Here is a 23,841-nt window from a genome sequence, read left to right on the forward strand (position 1 = left end):
AGCACCCAGGGACAACGAACCCCAGAGAACGTGCACGGGGGATATCACCTCCAGCCTCCCACAGGTGAGGTCCTGAGGTGCACGGAGGGTGCGTCCCTCCAGACAGAACCCAAGGGGGTCACCACCCCCATCCTCGCCAAGGAAAGGCAATGGGTATGGAGGATGGATCGGGACCACCCGCCCCGCGCCGGGAACGAGAGGGGCACCTCCCCATCGCGGGGGTCCCGGCCCCGCCGTCCCGGGGGCGCTGCCGGGGCCGAGGGGGCAGCCAGCCCCAGCCCAGGCCCCGTGAGGGCGGGAGTTCCCGGCCACCCCCCACTGCTCCCCGGGGAGCCCCACGGGGCCCGGGCTCCACGCGTGGCCCCGGGGGACCGGGCCCGGGCCCGCGCTCACCCGAAGTCGTCGTCCATGGACTTGAAGTAGAACTTGTAGTTGGGGCGGTTGAGGAGCCCCTTGAAGTCGCCGAGGGTGACGCGCTCGGCCGGGATCGGCAGCTTCACCAGGTACGGCGTCTCCTGCTCGTCCAGGTGGTAAATGATCTTCGTCTCGGCCGCCGCCATGGCGCCCCTGCCCGGCCGCCAGGCCCCCGCCTCTGCCTCCGCCGCCTCCTCCGCCCCGGCCCGGACCCCCAGTCCCGGCCCGGCCCCCGCCCGTGCCCCGGCCCGGCTGCGGCCTCCGCACGCCCGGTCCCCCCGCGCCCCTTGTTCTCCGGGTCCCAGCGCCGCCCGGCTGCACGGCGCAGGCTCGGCCTCGGCCGGCCCCGCCCCGCCCGCCGTCCCGGCCCCGCCGGAACCGGAACCGGCGCCCCGTGGGGCCGCGGCGCGGGAGCGACCCCGGGACCGACCACGGGCCGGGCCGGGGCTCAGCGGGCAGCCCGGGAGTTCGGGTCCAGATCTCGCCACCATACTGGCCCGCACGCTGCCCCCGAGCCAGATCCCGCATCGATAGGAGACCCCCCTCCCTTCGCTTTGACTGACCCTCTTATTTGGAACGGACCCCCCTACACACCCATCCACCCCCGGTGCTGCTGTGCCCCATGTGGGTGCATGGCCCCTGGGACTGCCCACCTCCCGCCCGTGGGTGCATTGGGATTTATACTTTACATCCACATCCTCCTATCCACAGCCTGGTACTCCCCGTGCACCCACATTCCCAGTGCCAGCTCGGAATACACCTCTCCCAGGCTCCCCACCCTCATTCCGCTTTCACACCCCCTTTACACCCTCTGATGCTGCTTCACACACAGGGTCATCCCTGTGTCCCACAACCTCTGCTTCTGTCCTCAACCCAGGCCTCCCCTTCTATCTCTGCAGCCCTGGTCCTTTATCACACACCTCCCAGCCTTCCCCATGCTCCTCATACAGCTATGTGCCCCATGAGTACAGCTTACAAAACATGAGGCATATCCATCTCTTCCCTATCCTCCCATGTACAGACCCCTCTGAGCTCCCCGTACTGTCTCAGATGGCCACCACACACAGACTACCACACACCCACAGACTACCACAGCTCCTCTCCAGCTAAGGCTTCCCTCTGAACTCCTTGTCACCATCCAACAACTAACCCCAGTGCTCAGACCTTTTCCTCACCAAGCAGAGCCTTTCCTCTGCTCTTCATGAGAATCTTCCATATACCATGGCTTCTTCAACTGGCCACCCTTTGGCTGTGTGGCTTCTTCCCATCCTGTCTCCCCAGACCCCAGCACATTCTTACCTAAAGTCATCGGCACTGTGACCCCAGCCCCTAGGACTTGCCTCTGTTCCGCAGCAGTCTCAGGTTGTCTGGTTTCCACTCTGCACACCTTGCCAGCACCCAGCAGGCACCAAGGAACCATCTCCATCAGCAGTTTCCCGGAGTTGTGGCTGAGAGCAAAGCTGGAGTGGATGGAGTTTGGGGAACACCCACCAACAGGAAGGGCAAGAACCACCTTGCACCATCCTGGATTACAAGGAACATGCAGAGGAAGCACCATGGGCCTGAGACTAGATCAGCCCTCAAACTAGACTCCCCTGCCGTAGGAAAAGGAGCCAGAGAGATCCTGCAGGGAACAGAGCCAAGTTCCTCAGGCAGGCAGGCAGGCAGGCAGGCAGGCTGAGCTAAATAAGCCTTCTAATGCATTAAAGAGTCCTGCAGGCATTGCTAGTAATTACCTGGGCAACACTGCTAGACTGGGGGAAGAACCTGACACTAAACTGAAAAAAGAATAAAAATTCAAGAGAAGTCCTCAGGTAAGCAGAAGTTGTAAGAGATCTGAGACTCTGATGTTTCCACATCAGCTCTTGGAAGATTGTAATTTCCTTATGCTCAGAGCTCTGTGGTAAAAGCTGGTGTGCCTGGAATGAAGAATCCAGGTCAGGAATGGAAAAGTTTAGTTTAAGTTGCTTCTTCCTGTGTCAACCCTGACAGAGGTAATCTTAAAGTCCTTTTGCAACACCTCCCTGCCCCAAAAGCAGGCACATGTGAGAGAATCCTAGTGTGTCCCTGGCAGGACCACTGTCTCACCCACCTCGCAGCACAGCCCTCGGTGCACCTTGGAGCCTGTATTGTAAGCATCAGACACCTTTGTTACCAAAAGGGCAATTTTCGGTAGTGCTGAGCTCCCAAGGGAGCACATGCAGCTCAGGGGAGGGGTGCCACACCCCCAGGGTAGTAGTAGATGAAATCTCATTGCTACAACTGCCTTCTCTTTTAAAACAGGCCAAGTGACTGAATAGCCTCAATGATAGATCAGTTTCACTGCTCACAGAGGCCTTGTGCTGTATGACTCACTGAATGGAAGTTAAGAACACAGTGCCAAAGAAATTAGCAGGAGGGGATTGTGCACTCCAAGGTCCACAAGGAAGTTTCTGAACTGCCTATTGGCTTATTTTTGCAATTATTGCAACTTAAAAATTTGCAGCATTGATAACATTACTTCTCCCTACAGAGTACACAGGCTTCAGACATTTTAGTGCATCTTGGAACAGCCCAAAGCAGAGGTGGATGTACTTGAGTTCCATCACTTACACCTTTAAGCAAACCCAAATTATTATCTTCTTTTAAAAGGGTTACTATTGTTAACTGAAGTTGTAGGTTTGATACAGGAACACCAGGTTCCATCCATCCATCCATCCATCCATCCATCCATCCATCCATCCATCCATCCATCCATCCATCCATTCCTCCCTCCCTGTCAGATGGGAAGGCAGATAAGTTGATTATTATAGTCTTAGGAAAATAAAGTACTTAACTGGTTACATTTCTCAAAGATGGGTAGCAATGATTCCACATTCAAGATTGCTCTCAAAGGCATTTCTAGTCTTCCAACCAAAAAAACATCTTGACTGAAGCAACAATAAAGCATCAAGCCCACCCTACACTTCAGCAATGGAATAAATGCTCCTTTTAAAAGTACAACACGTATCAGTACATAAGGATGCTTCACCATGCCAGAACTCCACCTTGGAGAGTATCAAGTGTTCTAATTTGTTTAGAAATTTTTTGCTACTCTATTCTTGGCATCTGTAAAACTACCCCACCACACACACCACCAATGCCTGAAGGATGTGGCCATAGAGCAACATTCTCGCCTTGGATTTTAACTCTCAGGTAAAAAGCAGCTCATACCACAAAGTTGGAGCAAAGGAGGAAGGAATGTGGAAAAAACAAAAGTGGAATTGTTACTTGGCAGAAATAATCAAGAACTTCTGGCAAAACTGAGCCATTTACAGCACTACATGTTAAATTTATTCTTAAGCCATATTTACCCTGTAAAAGGAAAAAAAATATTTGAGACGTCCAAGGAGATTTTAAAATTACTAAGTCTTGCAGCTGGTTTGTAAGTGGTTTTACTAAGGGCTCTGTAGCTGCCTCTGCCAGTTCTTATTTCCCAGCATCAGGAAGACACAATGCATGATGTATCAGCCAACATTCCCATCAATTCCCATAATGACAAATGATAACAGATTTCTTTGGATTTAAGGTTCATCTTTGCAACACAATTCTGTACAAAACCAAACCTCACCCACTTTAGGATTCCAAGTTCAGAAGTTTTATTGAATTGTTCTCTAGTTGCAAACAAGGCTCATGAGTTACCATCAAACATTTTCACCTATTCAATGCTGTGCTGATTTCCTACCTGGCTATCGTGTGCTTAAAATCTGAGGAAAAAGCAGTGATGAGTTATTTAACTTACACCACAATGAAGCCCTGCTCAGGCATGTAAAGCTGGAGACATAGAATTTCAAGTCAAAAAAAGCAAACAAGCTGGTAACACCAGGATAGTTTTTATTTGCTCCCTGAATTAAATATTGGCAGATACAGAAAATTCACATACCAACTATTTCCCCAACATTTAAAAGACTGAGTTTGCAATGTCAGAAAACAAGGACATTTATGCACAATCCTGGCAACTGATAGTGTGAGTGCACAAGATGGCCCTGCCTGAACATCAGCTTTTTAGAGGCAGTATCCCTGGTCTCCAGCATCCAATGCTGTTCCCTCACTGACAATTGTGGCACCACGGAACGGCCAAGTAAATATCCTGAGTGGGCAGCTCCAGTGCATTTCCCCCTGCAAAGGATTTATTCCATGCTCCTCCTGAAGGGGCAGAAGCTAGGTCAGCACATCCAACAAACACCCCACCCATGAACACAAGCTGATGGCTGCGGTACCCTTTTCACTCTGTTCTTTGAGAGCAGGGCAGAATGCAGCCCAGTGACACTTCCAAGTTAGCTGTTCTTAAAGGCCTTGCTGCTGCCACATGTTGTCTGAGCCAGAGGCACACTCATTCCCTGCTGCCTGCCGAGCTGCTCTGCGGCTGCAGAGCCTCACAGTGGGTTTGCAGCACTTTCCCTGCTGTCTGAGGGAAGTTTTCAAATAAATAAATGGCCATGAAGTAAGCAAGCTTATGTAACTGAAATCATGTGGATATACAGACCATGTGCTGCTGAAGGAAATACCATTTGCTCCTTTTCACACTGGAGCAGAATTTAGTAACTTGCATTCTCCTCAAAGCAGCTGGTGCAGTCAATGCCCCCAGGGCAAAACACAAGTGTAGTTGGTACAGCAGGAGGAGCCAGGCACCTCTGCTCCCTTTTCATAAAAAAATTAAGAAACAGACACTTTTCTAAAACATGTCTGCTAAGCTCGGGGCACAGAAGAATGATCACATGCAGGATATGGTGATCCGTACAGCCATCCACCATCAACCAACCCTGTGGGGAAGCTGAGCAATACATCACCCCCAGTTCTACAGCACAGGAAACACATGGTTTTACCAACTCCACTGTGCAATTTGTGTTAGATCCTAGCATGGCAGATGGCAAGAGATTTTCCCTTTTGGTAAGATCACAGAAGTGCCTTCTAGGCTGCAAAATGCCTTGGGCGTCCTCAGACAGCTGCATCTTCTTTAGGCACGAGAACTCCTGAATTCTAGTCCTGCACTCCAGATCCTAATCCACGTGCTCTTACTCACCAACCTTGCCGGTGTCTCTTCAGCAGGAGTTCCTTTAGCTCCAGAGTAACAATGACTCCAAATACCTTAGCTTAGTATGACCATTCTTCCACAACCCTGATGGTTAGATCTACAGGGGCATCGTATGCATTTGCATCTACTCTCTCCCTTTGTATTAGTAACAAGAACCTCCCAAAAGATAGCTTATAGTACATCATAGCCAGGCTCCAGAGGGATTTTGGTATCACCGCCTCCTGCTTTTCCCTTGTAGTTTTTATACTGAGTTGCAACACAAGGTGCAAATGAGGGAGGGAGGGAGGGAGAGAAGTGGCAAAGTTGGGAACACACAACTGAATTAATGATGGGATTGTCAGTCACTTCGATGTCAGGCCCCACATCTATACACCATGCACTGGCATTGATCTTGCCCTGCCCACTTGGCCCAGAAAGGCAGTGAGAGCCTCTTCTCATGCTGAGCCACCATGTCAGTCTTGGTCGCCATCAGACGACTCCTCCTCTGCCTCCTCCAGCCACTGGATAAACTTCTGGAGCTGCAGAGAGAATGAAAACGTAATTGGGTAACAACTGGCACCTAGGAGATGCTGAACAAATACACTGTGTGAGTGAGCATCACTACCATGCACAAGAAAGAGAAAGTGTTTCCAGAAGAAACAGAAATGGAGGTAGATTGAGGGAGTGAGAGACAATTAGGTGAAAAACAACTGGGATGCCACAGACAAATGCAGACTGATTAAATTCCCACAGGAGATTCCTCCAGTCAGACAATCCCTCCAACACTCAGCAAAAAGACAAAAGCTTGAGAGGTTTTCAGAGCTTCAGGGCAAAGAGGTGGCACCTGCACCTTAGCTGACATGTTAGGAAAACTCTGCTGGGAAAAAAACTCATCCCTCAGAAATTGCTATTAAAAAGGCAGCTCATTTTATATTTTAACTGGGTTTGAACAAGCAGTTAAAAGCACTGCTGACCTATACTAATAGCTGACTTTGCAAAGGTCTTGAACAAAGTTGTTCTTTAGATGGTTTTTTTTCCTCTACTTCTCTTCCAGATCCAGGGAGGAGGACTGGAACAGGGCTCAGCCAAACTGCAGCACAAAGTTATGCCTGATGGAGGAGGGAAGTTTATATGCTCCTTGCAACAGAAGCCAAATGAAACCACTCAGTACAGCAAATGCTTAGAAATATATTTGAAGGGACTGCTGAGCCAGGAATGAAAGCTTCAAAGGAATTGCATGGGGCCAGCACACAGGGCATTGGCCTAAAGCCCATTTCAAATGGGTGTTGGCTTAGAGAAGCCGTGCTGCTACTCCAGAAAGTGCTGGCCTCATGCTACAGAGATCCCACTAGAAACAATTCTCATACTACCTCCATTCCTCATCCAAACAGGATAATTATGGCAGAATGTACAAAAACGCCTGTTCTGGAGAACAAATCTGTGTTGCTTAGTGTTCAGTGCACTGGTGTGTTTCTTGGCCTACCATGTGATGGCAGCTGCTCCACAGAAGGTGACAGTGACAACAAACTTTACTCGAAGTTTCTTTCAGCAGCTGTTGTCTGTCTCTCTCCCCCCACCCCAGCCTCTCCCAACACCTTTGGGACTCACCCGTTGGTTTTTACGAAGCTGCTTTCCTTTGTCAGACGTGTCCCGCAAAGAGAACCAATTGAGAATTACATCTTCTTCCAGAATTTCCAGCTGGTAAAATGTCATCAACACCTGCATCAATTAGAAAAGAGCAACAGGCTTTCTATAAACTCTTTTGGGACTAGCTCACGTCCAAGTACAAAGTTTGCACGTAATCTGTGTCTCTCAGCTCTGTCTTCACCAGAAGGCACTCAGTCTGCTTCATTTTCCTTCTACTGTTAAAAATAACAGTAGATTCTCTTACCAAGCCTTATGTTCCTGACAGATGCTGTGACACATAATGAGTCAAAGTTCAAGGCCCATCAGCTTCAGCTCTGAGGATGCTGGGTATGACTGAGAGCAGTGGGCAACCAGGGATCACAAAGGACATCAGTTCAAGACATAAGTTCTCTTTTTAAAGCAACCCAAACGCCATCCCCAAAGCAGATCCAACAGGCAACTGATGCCGGCTCACATTCAACAGTGACACGTGCAGAGGAGCATGAACCTATTCAGCTCTGCCCCTCCTCCTGCCAGCTCTCTCTCTGCAGTGCCTTATGGCAGGTGTCAAAGCAATTGGTCATTCCTCAGCTCAAGCCCCTGCCCCGTGAGCGAGGGTGAGACGTGATCAGGCTTTCTCAGGGTCCTCTGTGCTCAGGCAGAGCAGGCACTTCGCGGTCGGTCTCCTTGCAGCAGAGCGCTAACAAAGCTGGCTGCCAACTCCGAATATAAAGTGGCACTTCAATTCCCAGCCTCTAAGGGAAACCCAGGCCCCTAGAACAATGGACACATGCCAAACAATTGCTGTAATTCAAGGACATTTTGGCTCACCAATCTGAAGGCTTTTGGCTCCAGTCCTAAGTGCTTTGCCATCAGCCAGAAGCACTGGTAGCAGAAGTTAGGATTACTCTTTCTTGAGGAATCAAGAGTTAAGCAGGCTCTAGGAGAGCTCTTCCAAAACAGACAGGGGATTCCTGAGTTGCTGCTAAAGGAGCCTTGCAATCCAAGTCAAATGCTCTCCATGTGATAAGGCAGACAGAATGCAGGGTCAAAATATTTGTGAAGGACGGTGAGGAGGAATATATGAAAATTCTCAGAAGCAGGGAGACAGATAATAAGCCACATGACAGGTTCCCTTTACTCCCAATTTCATAACTAGCTCAGCCTGAATAAAATTGCACTTTTATTCCCAGCTTTTGTGTTTTGCACTCCAAAGTAGGATAAACCATTTAGCAGTGAGATCCCAGGGACCACAGAGAGATAAATGAAGAGAAACTCTTCCTAGAGCAAGTGTCTGGCCTTGCCTCTTCCAGCGTCACACAGCAAGGGCATCTATGTTGGAAGTTGCAAAATAATAGCTCCCCACAGGCTGCAGGCTGGTAATTAATACTCACCCTCAGCTGTGCTCCCTCAGAGGCACAGGCAGACACAGAACTATTTTTTTTTTTTAAGAAATTGTTATAAATGGATTTTCTACACACCCTCTCCACCGAGACTCCAAAATTCTCTCCCTTGAAGCAGAGAGGTGATGATGTAAATAGGATGCATTCCACTATGAATCTAGCAAAAATAGATTTGGGAGAGGATACTCACTTTAGCTATCGATGTGCAGAGACTGTCATGTTCCAAGAAGAATTCCTCAATGGCACATAAGGCATTCAAGTGATCTGATGCTCGTTTTATGTAGTTCTTAAACAACGGGGTCCAGTTCTTCAACAGCTGCAGGGAGAAAACACAGAAGAGCTCCTGAGCTGAGATGGATGGGTGCACTCAGCCCCGTGTCTCAGCTGCGTTACACCAAGAAAGTGACCCAGGGAAGCATTTTATGAAACTATTCAGCTGACTACTTCAGGTATTTGACCCTCTCTGCCCATGAAACAGATGATATTGAGTCTCACATGTGAGGACAGAACCTGGTTTTACTAACTTTCAGAAGCTTTCAGAAAGTCTATTAGCTTTCTTGTTTTTGCATCTCTTGATGGAATACCAGATCATCACAATGAATGTATTCAATGGAGTCTGGTATTCAAACAAAATCTCTTCACTGCAGACTGATAAGCAGAGATACCTACATGCTACTCACAAGCCTCCCCCCACAGAGCAGATGACATTTCAGTGGAATTTTCCTTCAAAGCAGAAGGACGAATAAGGAAACATAGAAAAAGATAATGCCGAGTTAATTACCAGCTGAGTAGAAGTGAACAGTGAAAAACAACCACCCCTAAAACAGGAACATGTCAGAGCAGCCCCTAAGTGCAAATCACACATTTGCTGTGTGCCTAGAGGCTTGTTTGGATCCTGAAGCCTGCTGCAGGGAATGAGTGGGAAGGATGAAGGGCAAAAAGTTGTTACACTATTAGTTGTTCTCACCTCCAAGGCTTATTTTTCTTGAAGTCTTAAGTTTAATGATTTTAGTGCTGCCTCTTCAAACAATATTTTTGAGTCCCCCACAGCTCTTTCCCTTGTACGTATCTGGGAAATATGCAGCATGGAGCTCTGCAAAGCAGCACAGACTGACCTGAATCTGGGATAGGAGATAATACTTAGATCCCTGTCCATAAAATTTTTAAAAGGTATCAGAACTTGGATAAGATACAAAAATTCTTCATTGGCTAGATCATGACCTGACCATCCTACAAAAGCATCGTAGGAAATTAAATCAGAGTTCCACATCTTTTTAAATGGAGTAATTCAACAGCAGGTGATCCTGAAACTACACCCCTGGCATGCCTGCACAGATACACAGGTTTGCTGTGCCTTCAGCAGTGTCTCCTTACAGAACACATCTGGTCTGTTTTGAAGGGAAACTGGCAATTCACAGGGGATTTGGGTGTGATGAAGATGCTTTGAGTCACCTCCATTTGGGGTTAATCAGCATCACACTGTCCAGGATAACTGTAAACAGGCAGCAGACCTGAGAGAGGGAAAGTCCAGGACACACAGCAGAGCTACAGCCCAGGCTATGGAGATAGTCCAGGCTGGTGTGGACTAGCAAAGATAGCCTCAGCTAGGAAACAGTGCTCATCTACTCTGTAGAACTGCACTCCATCACCACTTCAGACACATCTGCTATGCAACCATGCTGGAATTTGCATGCCTCAAGCAGAAACAAAGAAGGGGATTAGTACAAGCAAACTCATCTGTACAGTGGTACATTGACTGGTTTAAGGAACAACAGTAACAGCACAGAATGATCCTGATCATCATGGTATAACAATAAAACAGCTGAGGGTTCTGTGGCATATTGACAGCAAAATGTTTAATGCTAAACACTCTTCCCTCCTCTACAACCATCTCCCCATTCGTATTACTACTGGATAAAAAAGTTATCCTACTGGAAAGTTCATTCCAGGTTAAAAACACTTTGTCATACCTTTCTATTAACACCTTCAAATCATAAGCAGGCACAAATCTAACCAGAAGCTACTGAGTTTCTGAAAGCAGGTTATTTATACAGAAAACACTCACAACCCCAGGACTCAATTCAGTGTGCCTGCTGCTGGAAAAGGGAAAGAAGAAAAAATATACCATGTCAAGTTGAGAACATGCACTGCACTGTAACTGGTGCTAATGGGGATAGTAAGACCACAACAGCATCTGTGCTGATCACCATAAATGGCTTCAGTGACAGCAGAAATCCATTTGGTCTCCAAATAAGCAATTCCATGGTGTGTTCACATGCGCACCATTACAGAATCCCAGTTCTGGGAAAGGTCTGTAGTTCTAGGAAAGGTCTATTTCTGCACCTTCTCTGCTTTACAACTTGTACAAGAGCTGAATGAGACGCCTGACATACATCAGACTGGATACCTCTATTTGTCAAGCCTCCATGTTTCATCTGAAAAAAATACCCATGGGCATATCCTTTACCAGATGCTTGTTTCCTAAAATTGCTGCAACACTTTAGAGCTTCATGTTCAGGGGCCAGCACTTCAGACCACAAAGTGTGGTTTCAAGTCAAACCATACATCACAACTATGGCATTCCCACAATTTCCTCTCCTGAGCTGCCTGGGACTGCTCTACCATAGGTTTTACATAAGAAACCCATCTTAATTCAGCATCTCTTGGTCAGAGTTGAGCTAAAAAGAGAGTGAGAAACATAAAACAGGTCTGTAAGGTTCAGTGGGCTTATGATACCCATCACTCTCAGAATGCAGGTAGCCCCATCTCACACAAAATAACATTTTTCCATAAATACTCCATCATGAGCTGCTCTCAGCCCAAAACTGCTATTGCCTGAGGCAGTTTTAGCTGCAAACTTCAGCAGCAACTACGTTCATTATGTACTAACCTATACCAAGCCTGTGCTTGGGATTTGCAGAGTATAAATAAGAACTAGTAAATTAATGAAGTGTACTTTTTATTAACTGGGGAATTGCAAGCTGCAGGGAAGCCACTGTTCCAGATGCTGTACAACTTCTGCCTGAAGAACTGATCTTTGCAGAGCACTGCTGGTAAATACACAAAGCTGCTGCCTCAGAAGAACAGTGATGTGTGTTTAATAAGCCTTTGAAGGCCAGGTCACTACATCTATTAGAGGTATATCTCATCCCAAATACTGGGTTATTGTAACAGTGACAAACACCATGAGTGCAAGTGAACACACCTGTAGCTCAGCAGGACACGGTGCTCCTGTGCTGAGTGCAGTGCAGAAAGCCAGCACAGCAATCCTGAACACAGTGAAGGATTCTCTAAGAAACTTCATGGTTGTTCTTCACAAGGGAGAATCTGGAGAAACTGGCTGCCATGATGGTCAATTGGTTTGATACCTGGCTTTCTTTGATAAATCTAAGGGCAATTTGTACTTCATAAATGAACACAATTCCCTGCCTAGACAAATGCCACCTGCCCATGACGTGACACATGGCCACTCTAAACATCACACTTTGATTATTACTACTTCTCACTAAAGGTGAGCTGACTTGCTTTCTCTGCTGCTAAACATGAGCATTAGCCTTCCTTTGATGAAAAAGATATGGACAAAGTTACCCAGAGAAACTCTTCATGTACTACCACTGTCTTTAGCTTCTAGGGGTTTGGGGCAATTACACAAAACTTCATGCACTTATACACTTCATCCCAGACTAGAACATCTTCTGACTGGGTGCTGCAGGGAAGTTCTCCTTTCCCACTCATGCTAGTGTAAGAGCCTAATCTGGGAGACCAAGAGATGCCATATCCCAGCTGGGATAAAAAAAAAAAAACCACCATCCTATATAACTATCAATTCCACACAAGCTGTTGTCTAGATGTACTGCTTCTCACTCAGAATCTAACACTTGCTGCAACATTTTCTTCGGTCTTCCTCCTTCAATTCTCTTTTTCTAGGACAGGACTCGCTATTCAAGAAAACAGTCTGGAAAAATGAACAAAAGCAAGCAGAATTTAAACAGAGTGAGCCGTCTGAAGAACAGATCAGTTTACATGGATGTTTCCTGCAAAAGGCATCTCCACATGTCCAAGGGGTGAATTAAGTAGCATGTTTACACCTACACAAAGGAGAATTAGTTTTCCACCCTTTCCCATCAATTGAAAGCACACACTTCCTCAGATAAAGGATTATGAGGAAGTCTAGTGTTCCTCTTAATCTCCTAAAAAAAAAAAAAAAATAGTCCTTAAAAAAATTAAGTAGTCTGTCCCAAACATGTGTCAGACCTATTCATTCTGAAAGAGCATCTTCAGAATCTGTAGTTTGCAGTCAAATACATAAATGGACTGTAACAAGGAGACAAATATACTACAATGACTTCAGCTTGGGTGAACAAAAACATTAAGAGAAGACTGCCTGATTTTTAAAACAGATCCTACCCTATTTTGTCTGCAATAAGGCAGGAAATCAAAGTTGGTACACCCAACTACACAACCCATCTCCCTACAAACAAAGCAGAACTTTATCTTTGCACAAAGACAACAATATCATGCCTTTGCATTTGGCTGGAAAAAAAATTGGCACCAATTATGGTATGCAGACAAGTAAGACCTTGGAAAGAATCCCATTGGGAGAGGAGTGCTCCCCACTGCCCCAGGGACAGGACTTGAGATGGACTGGAACTGGGTTGCTGGAATGCAAGCCTGTAAAGACATCTCTAACAGACCTTCTCTTTTCCTCTTTCACAAATTATGCACTTCTACTGTCTCACACAGGCAACAGAAACAACTACAGGTACTGAAGTAGAGCTCCCACATCTACAGTCTCAGCTGAGCTCTGTCAAACAGGAACAACAGTTTCAGTTCATTTTTACTTCTACAGAAGATAAAGAGGATCATGAACTCAAGGAGTTCAAGTGGCTCCAGGCTTAAACAAAGAGATTTCTCAGGAAAGAACTATCCAGGGCACACGGAAAGACTGTTACACACTAGGAGACAAGCCCAAAGAGTCGTCAAATGGAGCAGGACTCACAGGAAGTAATGCTGAAAAATAGTTCTGGGAGTCCAGGTTTGCATCCAGCTGCTGCAGTGGGAACTCCAGGATCACTTTACTGAGCACCTGCATCATCTCCTTCAGGCTAATGTTATATGCATACCTACAACAAAAAAGGCAAAAACCCCTCAATATTTCAGACTGTCTGATCTCTGCAGACTGCAGCTATTCACAGAGATAGAGTAGACAATCTGACTTTAATATTCTCAACCTATTTCTTATTTGTTTATTTTGTTTTCCAAATATTCAGACAATAAAATACTTTGCATTGCATCAGGCCCTGCATAAGGCCTGGAAAATCTGTTATCACAATTGGAACAAGCTGCTGCAGGGACAGCACCCTCACATTTACCAGAGTGCTGTAGGAATGCTCTTGCACAAAAGAAGGCACACAGGTTTGGATTTGAGAAACACTAGATAAAAGGCACTCTGATTATGTGTTCTAGACTTGCTGCTGTAAAAATACTGTGGACAAGCCACACCACAGCACAGCCCCAGCTGCAAGCAGCTGGCTGAATGCTGCAATGCCCAGAGCAACAGACTCTGCATGAACTTCCAGGCAGTCGTGCCAAGAACTGGTCTTTTCTCTTCAGTCCACAGTTATTTAGCAGCAATTCAATCTCTTGTTACAGAGATGGGGCAGGAAAAGCCTAACAACCAAGGATGCTAGAGGTGCAGCTGGTGCTCTCCATCAACTCCTGCTGTCATTCAGTCATGATGTCTAAGCTGCATTTCTCATGCTCCACACTGACAAAATGTCTAACAATGGGCACTCAGGTGGTTTCTCCTCTTCTTTTGACATACCTGCTGTCAATCCCAATTGTTCAGCATAAGGGACAATAGCCCTAAGGACACCCCGAGGATCCCTAAGGACATCCCCAACTCACTTGAGGGAATTGATTTCCAGGACCAGGTTGTCACAGGAAATGTTTTCTTCTTCACCCCTTTGTAACGTACCCAGAACCTCATTCTGGAAAACTAATGAAAGAAAGGACAGGCAGTTAGACATGAGGGAAAAGCACAGATTCTTCAAACTGCTCATTACTGAAGGAATGATGCCCTTCACAAAAAAAGAATTCTGACACAGATGTTTATTTGTTCTCTGTACACTGACACAATCCCACAGCAATTATACTTATAAATATTGGGATATAATTCAAACAAAAGGAAAGCACCTACTAAATGTCATTTATTTATCCACATAAACCAGTACAAAGCTATTTACCTCTGCAGCCTTTTAGAGCAGAGTTTCTATTATACTTTCACAATCTAGCCTTTCCTATTCAGACAAACCTCATCTTCCCATAACTGAAAGTATTAATTCAAATCTAGAATGTATTGGTTTCATTTCCTTTGGGGCAATATTCCAACACGAGAAAGTTTTTGGTTTTTTCCAATTTGGCCTGAACCTCTTTCAAATACAGGTAAGCTTAACACAACAAAACAGAAAACCAAAACATCTCTGCCAAAAGAGGCAGCTCCTACAAGGACATTTATTTCTCCAGAATTATTACAATACTAAACTGTCCATATAGAGAAACTCTGCTGGACCTTCCCATAGTCTCTAGAATTAGGCAATGACCCTGCCATTTAAACAGACAACTCAGGGAGGTCTCTTTAATAAAAGTCCAGTGATGAGGAATGAGAAAGATGGAGGCTCTTTGCTAGTTTCTCATCCTTGACTGCCTTGGATTAACCCAGCAATGATACATGGAATATTAAAGAACTCTGTAGAAAATGCAGGAAGTGAGATCAGGAAACAGCATATCACAGAGGTGCACAGATTTTCCAATACACCCAGAGAAGGCAGCACAAACTTCACACACTGCATTATCCACAGAGTTACCGTACTTCTTCAGAGCCCATCTCACCTTTGATGTCATCCAGCTGAGGGGAAGCTGCCCGACTGTCTGGCTCCTCGGAGCCCATGCTCAGGTCACTGTCAGATTCGCTCTCTTCCTCTGAGTGCATAGCTGGGCCTGAGGAAGGAGAAGATGCAGCATTCAGCACTCAAAAGCTGCAACCATCATATGCCATGAGGAACCAGGTGTCCCAGGGACTTCCCAACCAAGTCAGCAACTATCTGTCCTTGCAAGGAAGCTTCTATTTACAGGTCCAGATGATTAGATTTGCTGCAGAGGGAACACTACAGCTGGCACTAGGATAATGGAATTTTTTGGGAGTCTGCAGGCAGACTTGGACACGGTCAGAAGCAACTGCGTTTTGCGCAGACTGCTGAGTCACAATGGAGCAATGTCAGCAGACACCGCCACTGGCAGGAAGAAAGCCAGCAGCACCTGGAATAGCCAGCATATTCCCATCTGAGGGAGGGCCTGGTATCCCATAGTGCAGCATTCCCAGCACAGACAGCTCTGTGTGTTAGTGCAAGGTAAATATCTAACAAACACCTTCCACAGAGCACACGTAGAGAATCTGGTCTATGACCTGCTTTTACCTCTCACCTTCCCTCCACACATAGCTGTTATCTGTAGCCAGTCTGCTTCACAAAGCCCAGGTCTTGCTCTAGACACAATTACCAGCATCCCACTTGGCCAGTTTCCCCAACACACGCCTGTCTGTTCAACCCCAGGTGACCACACTAAACTTTTCCTCACCCCATAGGCTTTGCCTTTGCTCTTCTTCATCCTCTTCATTCTTGTCATCTGCTTTCCAGAGATAGCCTCTGCCCTCTGAGCCTACGTCCTTTTTATTGTAACCTGAAAAAGAATCAGCAGGGTGTGGATGTAGCGGATCTGCTTACAGGCAAACCTGAATTAGACTGTATAACCTACGTGTTACTGCCCCTAAATAGCCTTCATCGAGGGAGAGCTGGGATTCCTGCAGATGCATATGGATTTCAGCTTTCATGTTCTCACATGCCTTGACAAGTGACTTACTTACTCCTTCTTACAGCAGCAACATTTGGCAGACCATGTTTAGATCCCTTGACAAACCCACACTGTAGCAACAGTACTTCACAAGGACAAAGCCCTTGGACACAGCTGAGTATCCTTGCTTGCCCTGATGAAAACACAGGTTCCAGGTTGAACGCAGCACTAAGCTCCACCCTGGCACTGCAGTGTCTGGAATGGGGCTGGTAAAGACCCCAAAAGATCATGGAAGACAAAACCTTCTGCATAGCTTTAGTGCACACAGACTCTCATACCTTTCAGTTTCACTTTGCTCTCCTTGTTCACACCAGAATCATCACTGAACTGGTCATCGTCCTCTTCCTCCTCATCTGGGGGGTGCAGAGAGATCACTGTGCCCTCAGAGAGAGTGATGCCAGGACCTACTACTACCTGAAAATATGTGAAACACATCTCAATGACAAACACTCTGACTGCCCCCTTATACCTCCACCAGCAGCTCCAGACAAGCTGTCACTAGTAAGTGTAACTGAAGACATCAGCACTGCTGCTTTCCATACTATACTGCCCCAGCCAAGCAAAGGGCAGAAAAAGGTGGGAGCAGTAGCACAGTCTCCACCTCTGCAAAAAGGCTTGGGGCAGCCCTGTGTTCTGGAAGAGTACAGTATAAGATGAGTAACCTGCCAGGAGAGGCAAAAAGCAGAACAGACATAAATCAGCTCACCTGAGAAGAGAGGACACAGCGGGGCTTTAGCTTTACTTTCTCCTTCACTTCAGCCTCATCACAGATAACAGAATGATGGATCTCCACGTTATCTGCTATGTGCACTCGGTCCCACAGAACAGCTCCATCCAAAGTGACTTTATCACCTGTTATACACCACCAAGTACAAATATGTTGAGGAAGGCTGTCTGGTGCTCTCTGACACTGTTGAGTCCGCTAAAAAGCATCTTACTGCCTCCCAACCCCCTTGATGCATGATGGATGTTAGGCGACAGGGGAAGATTTGCCTCAGACGCCTACATCCACTTCTTACCCAAAGTTGAAAGACAAATTTGTTCTCTAAAGAGACTTGTGAGTAACAACTGACATCTCAGTTTTGGAAAAAAAAACAAAAACAAAAACAAAAACAAAAAACAAAAAAAAAAAGAAAATCCAGCCAAGGCTAGGAAGGAGCAAGGTTAGGAGAAGCAGCTCATGAAAATGAGGACAGATGTCCCTCATTTGCAGGATGGTGTTGGTTGGTAACTCTAGATCAGTAAAGGTCATGCATTCTCTGCTGCTGAAACAACTCATTTTCATGAAGTACTTTCCAGCTTCATTATGGTACCCTGAAAACTTTAATCTATCTCCTCTGCTGGAAAACCAAGCTCTTCTCCTATATACCCATTAGCAATCAATCAATACCCACCTATCACCTTCTCTCAGTGCCAAACACACTTTAAAAACTGAATTCCAGCAAATGTGTGCCCTGGCCTGGCACGGCTGGCACATCCCCCAACTCTTGCACTCACCTATCCTACAGTTCTGCCCAATAACACTGTTGGTGATGGAGCAGTTGCTGCCAATGACCGTTCCCTGCCCGATGAGCACGTTCTCCTCCAGCACGCTGCCGTGGCCGAGGCTCACATCCACCCCTCGGTAAATGTTGTGTTTAGAGTGGGTGTAACTCTGGTTCTTGTCATCAGTGAAGTTCATCTCTGGAGTGAGAGGATAAACCCAGCGCCGGATGATGTCAGAGCACACAGCTTCGTACATCAGCAGGTTGCATATATGAGCACCATAGTCTTCTGTTGTTACATGCATATGGATCTGATTCCCCAGGACCTGGCAGACAGGCAGGAACACATCAGAAGGTTCTCTAAGGCAAAGTAACAGGATCTCCCTTGTAACAACCCTCTCCTTACCTCCTCGTTCACCAACAGGCCACGCACAAAGTCATCCCGTGTCTGGTAGTCAAAATTGTCTGTGAACAGTTCAGCCACCTGCCAGGAATAAAGTACATGGAAATAATATAGTTAGAGCCAAGTTATACAATACAGGAAAGTGATGCTCTTGCCTTGAATAAAGCTCTGACTCCTTCTGCTAGGAATATTGACCCTCCCATCTCCTCCCCCTACTACTCCTTCAGAATCCATTAACAGATTCTGATTTTCAAAAGGGGCAAGACACTGCTTTAGCATTTCCGAGCAATTTTCCCAGCCTTACTTTGTAGTTTAACCCCCAAAGGAAGGCTGCAGACACACTTCATCAGATCTGGAAGATATGTTAGCGAGCCTTAGCTGGAATAACCCTGAATGTTGTTACCCTAACACGGTACCAGCTTAAAAGTACTGACACTTCTCCACAGCACAGCCACCACCTCTGCTCCACAGATGTTATTATACCCAAAGTGAAATCATTTATTTCCTGAAATAGTTTTATTCTGTGCCAAATCAGCCAGTCTCTGGATGCATCCACCATGTAGTTCTAAGATCTCCTGGGCTTGAGCAGTGGATGCCAGAAACAGACTGAGCCCCCATGTGTTCCACACAGGGGCACCCACCACCACATGATCACCCAGGCCCTCACCTCAGCCAGTTCTGTTTCCCAAACCTGGTACTCAGGCCACACACACCCTGCACATCAGCAGTGCCAAGGGAGCAGTGCAGACTGAATTTTGGACCCTTGGAAGGGCAGAGCTCACCTGTGGAGAGCAGATGCTGATATGACAATCCAACAAGTCATGGCGCACCTCGACGTTCTCAATGGAGCTCTGGAACAGACTCTGAAAGAGGAAATAATTCAGATGACCTGAGTGCCTCACGCAGTATTGAACCCCAAAAGCCTTCTATAAACCAGGGGCAGTATTGACTGAATTATTAAACTAGCTGAAGTTCTGAGGATCAGAGAAATCTACAATCTACACTAGACCCAATCTTAGCAGTCACACAAAGAGCTGAGTGGCAGCCAGCAGAAACTGTCCCTGCCCCTACACAGTGCAGCTCTCCCAGAAACAACCTGTACTTCCAACAATCACTTTCCTCCAGGAAGCTCCTTACCTCAGTCTCTGGGAGCTACAACTGTACAAAAAAACCACAGATAAATCCAAATACAATTTTTACAGCTGTGAGTCAGTTTTGTATTGTTGGGTTTTGGGTTTTTTTTTTTTTTTTGTTTCTCCTTTTCTGTTTCCTACAGTGGTTTGTACTTCCATTTGAAGACATGAAATAATCTCCTGATTACTGATTTGGGGATGAAAATCACAATGTGATTATACAATCACAGCCTTAGTTCTGAGTTGAAGAAAGAAACTGGTCCATCTATCTCATGGAGAAAGGGCCTCCACAGACATTTATAGAGCATTTACTACATTACTAGGTGAACAAACAGGTAAAAGGAGGTACCACTCCTTGCACCGCTGTAATTCCACCCCATGTCAGGCTCAGCAACACTTCAAAAAGGAAAGGGTTGCTAAACACTGGAATGGACTGCCCAGGGAGGTGCTGGTGTCCCACCCCTGGTGGTGTTCAAGAAATGACTGGATGTGCTATGGTCCAGTTGCCAAGGTGCTGATCAAAGGTTGGACTCTCTGATGTCAGAGCTCTTTTCCAACCTAAATGATTTGGTAAAAATGGTCTGTGTATGGTAGTGGCATATGCACCCCAATTTAGGAGACCCTGCGATATCACAAATAATCTCCCTCCCTTGTTTTACATCATGGAAAGGAAATAAACAGCAAAACCTGAAGTCTGAGAACATCTGGCTCATGCTCAAACTGGAATGAGTCACAAACATGTGTGTCCCAGCACGATTTCACCAAGCCTCAAATAAAGATAAAAGGGGGCAAAAGCCAGTTTACCCCAAGTTACTTCCTATCATCTGCTCCTCCTAGAGGAGCAGCTAGGACAGGTCCCAGCCCTCACTCAAGAAGGATCTCCTTGCCAGGTTCCAGACGCACCATAGGAAAGCGGAATCGTTTCAGCCCCTGCGTTCTCTGGTAGTGAAGGACACGGTTTGTGGCACTGTCCATAGCAATAACAATGTCATCCTCCTTGCACCTGGCATGGTGGCCAGGCGAGCACTCCTTGAATATCATGGTCATCACCGACACATTCTTTTCCATCTTACGACGCAACCTGAGAAAGGAGGGCAGAACTATGAGGACGCTCCTCAGAGAGCTACAGACCGCAGTCTCAGCCCACCAGGCAAGCATCCACTCTCCCAGCACCTACTTGTGCTCCTCCAGGGCTTTGGATATATTGAAGTTGGACACCACGTCGCCAGTGACCAGGATGAAGTCGGAACGAACAAGGGACTTGGCATCCACGTCCCGCAGCACGTCACCAAGGGAGCGGTACAGGTCCGAGGTGACAAAGCGCACCGTGTTGGGAGACGTGTGCCGGCACCACTTGGATTTTCTGGAAGAAGGAAAAAAACCATCAGGAAGCCATAAAAGAGGCTGTTCCCACAGACACACTAGGACACAGTGTCCCAGTGCGTGCCACACCTATAAGGGGGTGCAAGGAGCATCCTGTGACAGTGAGCCTGCTATTGCCAGGCTCAGGTACACTCAGAAGGGGAACTGAGGAGCAGTCCCACAACACTCAACCCTTTTAACACACTGCACAACCACCCTCCTGCACAGCAGGGACAGTCTTTTCTGAGATATGCTGGAAGAGTGTCTCTTACTGTCACTGCTGAAAGGGTGTCTCTTACAATTTTCATAAGAATCAGTGAGGCCTTTGAAGATTGTTAGAGGGCAGACGAATACTTTCCATGATAAAACTAAAAAGAAGAGAATTCTTACTGCAAATGCTCTTTTATCTCAGCTGACTTCCAACAGCAGAAAACAAAGGTTTCTTCCACTCCAGTTGCTGTAAGGAACTCCAAGGTATAATCAATCATGGCCACATTTGCCATAGGTAAAAGAGCCTGAAAAAAAAAATCAATACCAAAAAACCATACAGATAGCTGAACAAACACTCAGTACCCCAACATCAGCAACAGCCCCTTCCAGCCTGGGGATATAATGTCATCAATAGTACCAGAAACATAACACAAATAACTGTTCCACCAGGTTTTATAAAAATCTTCTGGAGTTGATCTAAACAGTAAGAGCTAATTTGCAATTTTCTAGGGGCAGATCCTCAGTTCAGAAAGGAAGGCATAAAAAAGTGAAGTTATCACTGAAAACTGTTCAAGAAGACTCAGATAAATGACAGAGACTGGAAAAAAAGAAGTGCTGATTCCCTGACTCAGGCTTTGACTGCTTCAAGAAAAACCTGTCAGACATGAATGATGAAGCCACAGGAATATGAGCGTCCAGAATTAAACAAGGGGGAAAAACCCCAACCTAAAGTGAAGTAAGTACTCTCTTGACTTGAGATTCAACTCACACTTTTAAACTGAGTTACTGAGTCACACCTGAGTGATGGCATACCATTCCTTAATTCATTTTTGATGCTGTTTCATTTCAGGCCTGAGCTCGCGTGTATAATTACAAGTACCACCAACACTTAATCAGCAAATGAGGTGAGATAATTATTCAGACCTAAAGCCTCCAGAAGCCTTTTACGTTCCTTTAACACACAGCCTTTGAGCTGGATAATTGAAGTACTACCCCCATCCATTTTTCTGGCCCAATTCTTTCACGCATTACGGCTGGCAAGGGCCAAGAGTTAGTTCTTTCCTTTATCAGAAAAAAAGCCTGTCCAAACCCGCTGCCAGTCCTGCACCAGCCACAGGCGAGGAGCCCACAGCGCAGCTCGCCACGCCATATGGAACAGCGGTCAGCACCGACACAGCATCGATCCTCGCCGCCTCTCCAGCGGGGGACAGAAACTCCCACGGGCGAGAACTGCCGGAGCGCAGGAGGGCGGGAGAAGCGTCGTCCCCTCCCGACCCAGCCCGGCCTCTCGCCAGATCCCTGCCCAGCCCGGCCTCCCGGGGACAGTGCACACCGGACAGGCGGCGCCGGAGGCACCGGCGCGGCGCAGGCAGCAGCACCCAGAGGGGATTTCTCACCCGCGGCCGGTCCTTGGAGATCGGGAAAAAGCGGCGGTTGAAGCTGTCGGCGACCAGCACGGCCTGCAGCGGCGGCGGCGGCTCCTCCTGCGGGTCGGGGCCGCGGGCGGACCCCCCGCCCGCCCCGCGCCGCGCGGTGCCGCGGGCCGCCATCGCCGCACGCGGCCGCCGCCGCTTCCGCTTCCGCTCGCGACGGGAGCGGCAACGGGCGCCCGGCGGGGACACAACAGCGCGGGGCGGCGCGTCCCGGCGGGAGCGGGGCGGGAACGGGGCGGGAGCGGGGCGAGAGCTGCTCCTTGCCTCTCCATCGTCTCCTTCCTCCTGGCGTCACCTCCGTGCCGAAGATCCGCCGTTGCACGGCCTGAGGAGCGGGGAGAGGCGTTTCATCGCCATCCCCCGAGCAGGGAGCGGAGGTGGAGCAGCGCAGCTCCCTGCCGTGGCCGGGCACGGTCGGGACCCGGCCTGGGGGAGGCCTGAATGTCCCCACAGACACCCCCAGATGGCCTCGGGGTGTGTGTAGTGCTTTGCTGTGACCCTGGTGGTGTCTGCTTTTGGGAGCAGCGATGTTTTCTGATACACTTCCTAGCAGCGACGTGTTTGTGCTGCGTTTCCAAATGTCCAGAGACTCCTTCTGCCAAGGACAGCCCGGATGTGAAGCAGCCCATCAGTGCACAGCTCACACCTGCCATCAAAAAGCTGTCCCGAAACCCGCAGCCCCTGAGGGACCCCTCGGAGCCCGCTCAGAGACCCTTCCAGAGTGGATGGGAGGAAAGAAGACATGGTTTCCGAGCGGGGGGGGGGTGGCATTTTTGCTCCTTTCAGCTTGTTGAAGCAGCTGGGGTGCTGCAGTGCTGGTGTCTGGCTGTCCCCTGCTCGGACACTGTCAGTTCCATGGATCTCGCTTCCCTCCAGCCATTCCTGCCCCAGCCCATACTCCGTCCTCGCACAGCTCTGATTGTGCTTCCGTCCTGTCCTGTCTTCAGAAGGGGATGGGCCATGCACAGCCAGCACAGCAAACCTGCCCTCAGCTGGGTCCCTCTGCTGCCTTTCCCTGCCGCCGGTCCCAGGGCTGCAGGACTTACCTGGCACAGTTCTCACAGCACCGTCACCTGCTCATTTGTCACCCAGGAAAAGCTGTGTGATAACCCTGCATTCAAAACCAGGAAAACAGGCTGAAAGACCTCCCTAGGGGAGCTCCTAACAGGATGGTAGCAGAAGGGCTATGGAGAGTCCTGAGCCTGGCAGCAGGACAGCCCTTTCCAGTGCTGGCTGCTGCAGGACCTGGTGCTCGCTGCCTTGCCCCGTTGTCACACTTCTGCCCCTCTCCACATGGGACAGGCATTCACAGCCCCTGCTCTGTCACCTCACCAGCCTCTCTTGCTGCCCCTCAGTACCCACAAATTGACCCACTGTGACACCCTGCTCTGGTCCTCGCTGCTGTCATCTGCTACTGAGTGACAAGCCAAAGA

The 23,841-nt window shown here is 47.8% G+C and overlaps 2 protein-coding genes across 5 annotated transcripts in view; both read right to left on the minus strand.

The window, feature by feature from the left end:
- DVL3 (dishevelled segment polarity protein 3) overlaps positions 1–599 on the minus strand; it is a 34,555-nt gene extending 33,956 nt beyond the window's left edge. For all 4 annotated transcript variants that reach the window (XM_053951323.1, XM_053951324.1, XM_053951321.1 and 1 more), the window contains exon 1: positions 394–599. In XM_053951323.1, coding sequence (XP_053807298.1) covers positions 394–560 — 167 coding nt within the window. In that variant the 5' untranslated portion in view covers positions 561–599. The remainder of the gene's footprint in view (positions 1–393) is intronic.
- Positions 600–4,246: 3,647 nt separating this feature from the next.
- Positions 4,247–22,525, minus strand: EIF2B5 (eukaryotic translation initiation factor 2B subunit epsilon). The gene is made up of 16 exons (XM_053951325.1): positions 22,373–22,525; positions 21,156–21,280; positions 20,581–20,766; positions 20,307–20,484; positions 19,053–19,133; positions 18,274–18,351; positions 17,881–18,193; positions 17,090–17,235; positions 16,662–16,797; positions 16,111–16,212; positions 15,367–15,474; positions 14,383–14,473; positions 13,475–13,598; positions 8,666–8,791; positions 7,055–7,165; positions 4,247–5,985 (listed from the first exon to the last, which is right to left on the minus strand). The coding sequence occupies exons 1-16, from the start codon at positions 22,523–22,525 to the stop codon at positions 5,920–5,922; spliced, it is 2,124 nt and encodes a 707-aa protein (XP_053807300.1). The 3' UTR covers positions 4,247–5,919.
- Positions 22,526–23,841: the final 1,316 nt, after the last annotated feature.

This window comes from Vidua chalybeata, chromosome 10 (assembly GCF_026979565.1).
Source record: "Vidua chalybeata isolate OUT-0048 chromosome 10, bVidCha1 merged haplotype, whole genome shotgun sequence".
Taxonomy (NCBI): domain Eukaryota; kingdom Metazoa; phylum Chordata; class Aves; order Passeriformes; family Viduidae; genus Vidua; species Vidua chalybeata.